The 9,085-nt window shown below is 44.5% G+C and overlaps 1 protein-coding gene across 4 annotated transcripts; it reads left to right on the top strand.

The window, feature by feature from the left end:
• The first annotated feature begins 1,325 nt into the window (after positions 1 to 1,325).
• LOC147207339 (SKI family transcriptional corepressor 1 homolog-B-like) lies at positions 1,326 to 7,233 on the top strand. 4 transcript variants are annotated; one of them, XM_086107816.1, is made up of 8 exons: positions 1,334 to 1,379; positions 1,507 to 3,277; positions 3,622 to 3,700; positions 3,811 to 3,867; positions 3,998 to 4,060; positions 5,041 to 5,115; positions 5,261 to 5,335; positions 6,713 to 7,233. In XM_086107816.1, the coding sequence occupies exons 2-8, from the start codon at positions 1,547 to 1,549 to the stop codon at positions 6,808 to 6,810; spliced, it is 2,178 nt and encodes a 725-aa protein (XP_085963942.1). In that variant the 5' UTR covers positions 1,334 to 1,379; positions 1,507 to 1,546; the 3' UTR covers positions 6,811 to 7,233. The 4 variants fall into 4 exon arrangements, with proteins under 4 accessions (XP_085963943.1, XP_085963944.1, XP_085963945.1 ...); XM_086107817.1 differs by having other exon boundaries at positions 1,326 to 3,277; positions 6,716 to 7,233; XM_086107818.1 differs by lacking the exon at positions 5,261 to 5,335 and having other exon boundaries at positions 1,326 to 3,277.
• The last annotated feature ends 1,852 nt before the right edge of the window (positions 7,234 to 9,085 follow it).

Here is a 9,085-nt window from a genome sequence, read left to right on the forward strand (position 1 = left end):
CCTCCCTGTAACCAAATGTGTTTGGCAATGCATTTAGCTTCAAATTGAACATGACGTGAATTAGTGAGGTCTCGGTTAATGACTCACATTAACTGTCACGTGCATCAACTTGTGAATGACGTGTTTAATGTTCACTGCAAATTTCAGGAAGGGACCAGACCACTACATGATTATGCGGCGATTCTCAATTATTTTTGTAGAAACTTCAAGAGACCGCTCTGACTCCTTACAGGTTCATTTGAAAAGTTCCACTTTTTATTTTACCAACGATATCAGATGGGAAAGAATGCACCAAATTCAGTGAGGATAAATACAATAAACATTGATTGATTGGATTTTTTTCCCCCAGCATTCTCGCTCCATTCTTTTGCTTACTAGATGGTTGCAATGTGCTTAATATTGTGACGGATGCCTCAGCAACCCTAAATTTCACCCATACTTCTTCTAACGGGCCCTAATAAAAGTGTTCGGGCAGCTGTGGCCTAAAATGTACGTGACACGCTTGGTCGTGTAGTGCGTCATTGCCGCACAATTATCCCAATCGGGCTTTTGTTGCTCATCGCGACTGCAAGAGAGAAGGGCAGCCTTATTTTGAGAGCGAGAGAGAGGGCAGGAGAGTGAGCGAAAGAGAGAGGGAGATAGAGAGGGGTGCCATGTGTTCGCTGTCTACCCGCCATTCACCTCCCTGCTGGCCAACAGGATGGAGGCACCTTGCCTGCTGCAGCATGTGTGCGTATAAAGTCAAATAACGCACGCAGCATCTTTTATACTGTCTTAGACCTAGCTGCTCTTTTGCTGTGCATTTTTATTTATTGATTTTTTTTTACCACCGTTTTTGGGGGGGGGGGGTCATCTTTTGGAACAAGAGGTAAGAATTATATTATTTATTCATGTAATTATTATTTGTTTCTTGTTGCATGCCCAATCCGTATTTTTGGAGTATGATTTCTTATTTTTTTATCACACTTTGAATGCCATGCGTTGATTTCCAAGAGCCCCGTAGGCCCGCGTAAAAGCGCGCAAAAGAGTAAATATGTGTGGATGAAGGCGAGGTGGACCCGCTTCCTGCCAGTTTAAGGCTAATCCGTGCTGATGCTTTAATTATATATCGGGTTGGTCTTTTATTAACAATGCCAAGAGGCACGGTTGGATCTGTGTAATTACCAACAAAGGAGCTTACACTTGTTCTTTTCCTCATTGCTAAGCGCATTGGTGCAGCTCAGGCGGCATCTTCCTGCTGTCCTTATCTGCCTCTAAAGGTCTTATGTGGCTCTTTTAAGTAGTTGGCTCCTAAGTGCTGAGCCGATTTGAAGATAAGATGAGCAGCGCATCCACTCCTCAGCACACGAAGGACGTTGCGTGGGGGAGTGAGGACAAATGTATAAGTTCTCTTTACAGCAATTTATGTAAAGGCATAATATCGAGTTCTTTTTTCATCGACACCCCGGGGCGATTATGTTTTTCGTTCTCGCGTTTTATTTATGATGTATATTGTTTTGTGTGCAGCGTCACTCAAGTTTTCCACGTGAATGACAGGCTTCCAGGTATGGAGCCAATAACCAGACCGCTTCGAGAGCCCGCAAGAGAAGCCAGCTCCACCCCGAGTCCCAAACGGGATGCGCCGGGCCTCTCCGGCCCACTCAAACCGAATCAAGTGAGCGAGACCTCCTTGTACGGGGTGCCCATCGTCTCGCTCGTCATCGACGGGAGGGAAAGACTATGCCTGGCCCAGATCTCCAACACCCTGCTGAAGAACTACAGCTACAATGAAATCCACAACCGCAGAGTGGCGCTGGGCATCACCTGTGTGCAGTGCACCCCCGTGCAGCTGGAGCTCCTGCGACGCGCCGGCGCCATGCCCATCTCGTCCAGACGCTGCGGCATGATCACCAAGCGGGAGGCCGAGCGGCTGTGCAAGTCCTTTCTGGGGGCGCACAGCCCCCCAAAGCTGCCCGAGAATTTCGCCTTCGACGTGTCCCACGAGTGTGCGTGGGGCTGTCGTGGCAGCTTCATCCCGGCCCGATACAACAGCTCCCGGGCCAAGTGCATCAAATGCACCTTTTGCAACATGTATTTCTCTCCGAATAAATTCATTTTCCACTCGCATCGCACCCCAGAGTCCAAGTACCTGCAGCCGGACGCGGCCAACTTCAACTCGTGGAGGCGCCACCTGAAGCTGACGGAGAAGAAGCCCTCGGACGACATCAACCACGCGTGGGAGGATGTCAAAGCCATGTTCAACGGGGGCAGCAGAAAGAGGACGCTTCCGATGGGGAGCTCGAGGGAGCAGTCGCCCATGAAAGCGCAAACTTCCTCCGCGCTCGGCCGCACCGCGTCCCCGGAAGTCCCGCGCAAAGGTTTACGCTGCGACGAGGAGCAGGGGAATAAGAACGTCACTTTGACGAGCAGCGCGAGGAGCTACCCGCTCATCCCGGTCCCCAGCAAAAACTTTGGCATGCTGCAAAAAATCCCCCCACCCCTCTTCCCACCCCACCCGTATAGTTTCGCCAGCTACGGCTTGTGCCCGAAAAAAAGTGACGGCGTGCCAGATGTGACGAAGAGCAACGTCCCCGGTGTGTTTTGGCCCGCTACCAAGGACGCCCTTTACCCGGCTTTCCCCGTGTTTTGGCCCACGGCGAGCCGCCTCCACATGCCGCCCTACCCGGCCAAACCACCAGAGCTGCCCGGGGTCCGCCAGGCCGACCTCGACTTATCAGACCAAAGCGAAAGGACTGCGACCACCCCCAAAGACGGCCGTCGGCACCAGCGGCAGCTTGCGGACGAGCGATCTCCCGGTTCGTCCAGCAACTGCAGGAACAACGACGACAGGTCCGAGGACGAGACCACCTCACACCGGAAAATCAGCTACATCTCCGCCTTCAGACCCGTCGTCAAAGACGCGGAGACCATCGCCAAGTTGTACGGGACCCGAGAGGGCTTCGGCGTGAGGCCCGGCTACCTCTCACCGGACTTTGTCAGCGAGACGTCCAGCTATAGGTCCATGTCCCCGGACAGAGATACCGTGGAAGACGAAGACGACGACGACGACGACGACCCCGACGTGGACGTGGAATCCAACAGGGGAGGAGAGGATGAAGAGCCGATCCGGACATCGCCGAGAGGGAGCCGCCGTGAGTCTCCCGCGCCCGAGACGCTCGAAGAGAGCCAGGAGAAGATGACACCTCGCAGCCCCGCCATAGCATCACCCGAGGACTCGGCGCACACCGGATCGTCTGACGAGGGCAGGCTCACCCGGGACGCATCGCCGATTCATCATGTAAGATGGCATTCAACTCGTACATGACGCGAATTCGTATTTGCACTGATAGGCTGGTCAAACGCTCGAATCGATTGTTCAAAATCAAACGGCATTGCTTGCATGCAGGTACACTAAAATGACTTGTGACTTTTTAACTATATTTTAAATAAATCCCTGTGGCAAAAAATGCGCCTTAAAAATATTTTCAATTTATCCAGATAAACACACCTTCATGCTACCGTTTAATTATAGTTGATTTGATCACGGCGATGTTCAGTTTGAACATTTGCGGACACAAGGCCTTCATTGAGTTAAACGTTGAAATCATATCATTCACTGTGCGCGTTTGCATCATTTTGCAGGTGCATGCGCACGAAAAGAACTGCGAAGTGCAAGTGGACGAGACGTTCGAGTCGCCGAGCAGCCCCGGCAGATCAAACGGTGATTATTTGGGTCATTTACCTGACGTGTGTGCGCATATGAAGCTTTTACGGCTTCCTTTTCAAAACTCGATTCGGTGTTTTAATATATACATTTTTTTTAATTTCCAGGAGTTCATCACTATCAACAAAACCTAACATCCAATCAGGGCCAAAACGACAGCCAAGGTATTATTACATTTCTAAGAATGTTCATATATAGAACGTGTGCTCTGAAATGTTTACCTGCACAAGCTGGTTTACAATTTCTATATCGTCTGTTCTTTTTACATTTTACTCTTCCTCACTTTTCCCCCAGCTGAAGGAGCTCTACGCATTGACATTAGCGTGCATGAAAGAAATCTGGAGAACATGGCAAAAGGTAAAATATTTCGAAAACACCTAATTTTGAAGTGAATAATGGTGGCAGCACAACAACAACAACAACAACAGAGGCTCCGCTTAACACTGCAGTTTCATATTTATGTGCATATTTATTTCATATCCGTATTAAAATGCTATATTCAATGCGTTCATTGTATTAATTTATACACAAAACGATCATTTCGTTGCTGACTCCTGATTAATGAATCCCTCCCCACACTTAAAATGCACGCATCTGCCCTGCTAAATATCATGTGGCACATTATGCGAATTTGCATCTTCTCAGGCTAAACCGTTCCCATAGGTGTTGCGCACTAAATCACAAGACATGGTCGTTTGGACTTATTATTGTAAGAGGAAATCGTTTAGAGGCTATTAATATTTTAACGAACAGAGCCATAACCCCGAGGCGTGGCAGCTAATTATTTTTGAACGCTTGGAAAAACCCCAAGACCCAAATATCATGGCCTCGTGTAGCCTGCGGCCGCTGTGCGACAATAATTGTGACGCACACACACACGCACGCACGCACACACATTCAAGAGACCGGGAGGCGACGCTTGTTGTGAATTCATCCCATGTCGCGGTTTGCTTTGCCTTCTATTCACGTGCATATATTCAGTACATATTGTAAATCAGTCATGGGAAAATTGAAAAGATTACCTCATTATGCACGTATTCGAGAGGTACTCGTGCGTAGTCTGCCTAATAATTTCGATCGGCCTAGTCAGAAATATAAGAAACAATACTGTGTTTGTGGTGGCACCGCGTTACTTATCTTACTTTATTTTGCTACACGGGACAGTCCGAAAATCTGACACGGATGCAGTGCATCAAATATGCTGCGAAATTAATTCCGCGTCAATGAAAATCAGGCGTTATGAATCCCGCGGTCGGGTGTGCGAGTGTTTTCCAAAGAGGTGTCAAAAGCGCAGAGTGTATTTTTAGCTGAGATTGGTGTATTGTTTGGCTTGACAGAGGAGTTGCAGAAGCAGCTAGTGGAGCAGATGGAGTTGAGGAAAAAGCTGGAGAGAGAATTTCAACATTTGAAAGGTAAAAAACGCTGAGCGCAGAGGAACACCTTGATATAGCTCGACATTTCCACACTCAATTAGATGTTTCAATCATCGTCTTGTGTCTTCGAGGCACTTAAAACAGGAATTAGACGTAAAGTTCCACGATATCTGGTGTTCCTCAGATAATTTTCAGGATCAAATGAAGCGTGAGCTGTCCTACAGAGAGGAAATGGTCCAGCAGCTGCAGATTGTTCGAGGTTGGTGTCGCCCCGCTTTACGCGTCATACGACACAACTTTTGGAGCAGAAGTAGATGAGTGCTCTTTAATTTAATGGAAACGACTCGGAGCCAAATTTTCAAACCGCTATAACACAAATAAAAGGGTAAAATGGACACTTGCATCCCGGAGTATTTGGACATCGTGACGCCGTTTAAAAAAAAAAAACTTTTATCGACGACACGATGCAGTATTTTAATTGAAACAATGTGACAGAAAGTGCAAACTGTAATTTAAGCGTTTTCACCTAAATATGCAATTTATTTAGGAATCCTACTGACGAGTAAATACCCCAAAAGCAATGTCACCCAAGTATTAAAAGTTCTGGTTATAGTTCCATATTGTATCAATTGTCTGCATACAATAGAAAAGCAAAACTCATGGCTCCTCTGTCAGTGTCCCAATAATTTTGGACCTAAGCGCACGTGCCCCTTATTTGTCTTTCCAACTGCAAGCATATCTTTCTGCTGGCGTTTGATTCAATGAATAGATAGATCCAAAACAAAAAGTGAAACCGAAACCACATTGTTTTGTTTGCCGAGGTCATTCTCTCCTAAATCATACCCTGGAAAATTGAATAGACAGCCCATTATGTGCTGCTGGATCGGTTACACGCACGAGACAGCAACTAAAGCCACCCGATAAAGGATTGGATTCGTGTTACACTTGTTTAAGTACACACAGGCGGGTCACTGTAAATATCACGAGGGCAAACAGCATGTTTGTACTCGATCCCTTATTTAGTTTTTCATTCGTTTTATTATTAATAGACGCTTTTGTGCGACGAGTTGGACCAATAGGGAAAGACTCTTGCAACACGACACAAGATAAAAGGCCATTTAAATTGCTGTTTATTTAATTCATACCTGTCAACTCATACGGTTTAGCCATAGTTCATACGGATTTTGTGGTGAATCTTACGTATATGGCCGTATCGCACAAATCATACGGATTCTGAAGATTTGGTTTAAAAAGTAACGCAGGAATACAACTCTGAACACAGTAATGCCACTAAGTAGAATGATGATTAGACATTAACCAGACATTGTATTATGGAGATCTACAATAAATATAATTGAAAATTTCGTGGGGGGGTTTTCTGCCGTTATTTTGACATCCTTTGGTATGTTATAATGATTTTTTGCTCTTTATAAGGATTTTTTGGTAGTTTATACAGGTTGGCGCTCCGAAAAGTTGACAGGTATGTTAATTTGATGTGCTACTTTTTTTTTGTCACTAGACGGAAAACAGCTTTCAAAAGGGGGCGGGGTCAATGTCAATATTTTGAGTGAAAATCGAGCGAGTAATTTGAATGAGAGCGGACATGTTTCTTACTGATGGACCCGTTCCTTCCTAGAAGCTCACGACGCCCTTCATCATTTCTCCTGCAAGATGTTGACCCCACGCCAGTGTACTGGAGCCTGCACCTTCAAACCCCCTCTGCTGCCACCCTAAATTCCAGGACCACCACTTTACCCTTACGCACACACACACGAACTAACACTAGAGATACACCGGTGATTCAAGCACACGAGTGAACACACTGACACTCAGAGAAAGCAGCATTTATTTCAACACTGTTTGTTTTTTTTTGTTGAAACTCCAGTGATCGGATAGGAACGCTCGTGTCAAGAATCCACCTGCTCTTATTTAAATCGTCTGAAAATGGAGGGAGTGGGGTAGGGGGGAAGCACTAAATACACTATAAACCATGTGACAATGTGCAATTGCATGTATAATTGAGAAAAAAAATTTCAAACCTGGCATACTTTAGCTTTTTGTTGCTTGTTTAAATAACTTCAGTTGTATATTCATCTTCTTTTCTTTTCCAGATTATTTGTACCACCGTATGTGTCGTAAAGCACTTTAAATGGGCAACATCTCTGCTTTTGTCGTCCTTTATATACCAAATAGTCATATCATAAAAAAAAAACAAAAAAAACCGAAGGATGTTTATGTTGAAAAGGAAGCACTTACTTCAACAGTTGCTGAGATGATCATAATGTATGTTTGAGATCATGCAATAAAAGATTTTCTCTCACAGTGTCATGACGCTTTCGTACATTTTAGGCGTGCTGCCCGTTTTTGTCAATAGTCTTAGTCTGACACCTACTGGAGCCGGAGAGAATAAGATCCTCTTGCCTCTCAGTAAATTTGACTTCAACATGATCTCTTTCATTAGGCACCAACATCAGCAAGTCAATTTATAATGTTTGACACGGTGTCAGGGGAGCAGGGTGATCTAATAGTGAAATCTAATTCTTCTGAAGGGAGTCCTAATAGATATTGATTGTGCCGCTGCAAGTCCCTGGATGCTTCATGCTGAGACATAATGTCACTAAAGTGACACACAATGAATGTCAATGTTCTGTGATTGTGGATTGCGAATGCCTACCTTCGCAAAGCCTTTTCTTTATGCATGCTAAAATGTCCACAACTGATGAATTGGTCATTTTATTGCGTTGTTTTTCATCACATAAGTTCCTCAAGGTCATTTGGTGGTCATTCAAAGAAAGCCTATGATAACCACTTAGGATCATTTATTGACTGATCATTTTATCGTAATAAACTTTGCACTGAAAGCTTTTTTTTTTTTTGATAACACCAGAGAAGGCTGTCCGTGATTACAAAGACGAAAAGCGTGATGACCATACAACATGACTGAGTGCACACTTTTTTTTTTTTAGTTTAAACATGCATGGTTGAGCCTATTCCCAGCCCGCTGACTTCTGGTGAGAAGCACGGTACACCCTGGACTGGTTTCAAACCCTTAAGATTACACGTTTATACTGTATACACTTCCCGATTTCATGACTTTATTTGTCAACCAATTTCAAATATAGTATATATCAGGGGTGGGCACTTCTTTTTGTAAAATGGCCACATGAGAAAGTGGAATGTATGCTGAGGGCCAAGCCAATATGCTCATCCCATCTTTGTTCTATTTTATTTATTTATGTGTTTAGGAAAAGCGCATTGTACACTGTTTCATGAAAACGCTATGTGTGTCGATATGGCATATATTGTTACGATTAGGAAATACAAATTTAAAACAAAATTATAAGCGGTCATTAAAAGGACATCCTTTCACTGAACATCTTTATACTCGAACATAGACTCTGTGCACCAACTACAACTCATATTAGCCGTTCCTAATCAGGACTCCCAAATATACAGATAAGCAGGAAGTATTATAGTATTGACACTGCTATACAGTATAGGGGATACCATGATGACATAATACATCCAATTCACACGTCAATAAAACTGTAGATTTGCGTACAGTATGAGCAGGGCAAACCTTTTTGGCTCTATTTCCTCCGAGGTGCAGCAAATACGAATGTTGCCAACATGAGGATAACTGTTGCTATTTTTGCCCAACTCTTTTGGGTGAAAAGAGTTGCGAGAGAGGTTGGAAAGGCCACTCAATATAGAAAAAGACTTGCTAAGTTAGCAACACTGCAGACACAAGTCTTGTATACCAACATCCACACGGGTACATACAACAGAAGCAAAACTTTCAAAATAAAAGCATCGCATATTTTAGGTTTTATCTTAACTTCATGGTCACTGTGAGGGGGCAGGTCAGAGACAGTGAGTATATAGACCGTAGATCCCCATCAACAATGTTTTATTTTACAATATTGTATTTTCAGTTGTTTGGCCTTAATAACTTATGGGCTTCATTTTCTTTGAGGGCTAAACGGTTTCTGGTCAATGATATTGGGAA

Source organism: Hippocampus guttulatus, chromosome 3 (genome assembly GCF_054856545.1).
Source record: "Hippocampus guttulatus isolate MCC_2025c chromosome 3, RoL_Hgut_1.0, whole genome shotgun sequence".
Lineage (NCBI taxonomy): Eukaryota > Metazoa > Chordata > Actinopteri > Syngnathiformes > Syngnathidae > Hippocampus > Hippocampus guttulatus.

Coding starts and splice junctions, on each gene's coding strand:
- LOC147207339 (XM_086107816.1), top strand. CDS start 1,547: ATGGAGCCAATAACCAGACCGCTTCGAGAGCCCGCAAGAGAAGCCAGC. Junction 5,116..5,260: donor AGAATTTCAACATTTGAAAG/GTAAAAAACGCT, acceptor GGTGTTCCTCAG/ATAATTTTCAGGATCAAATG. Junction 5,336..6,712: donor GCAGCTGCAGATTGTTCGAG/GTTGGTGTCGCC, acceptor GTTCCTTCCTAG/AAGCTCACGACGCCCTTCAT.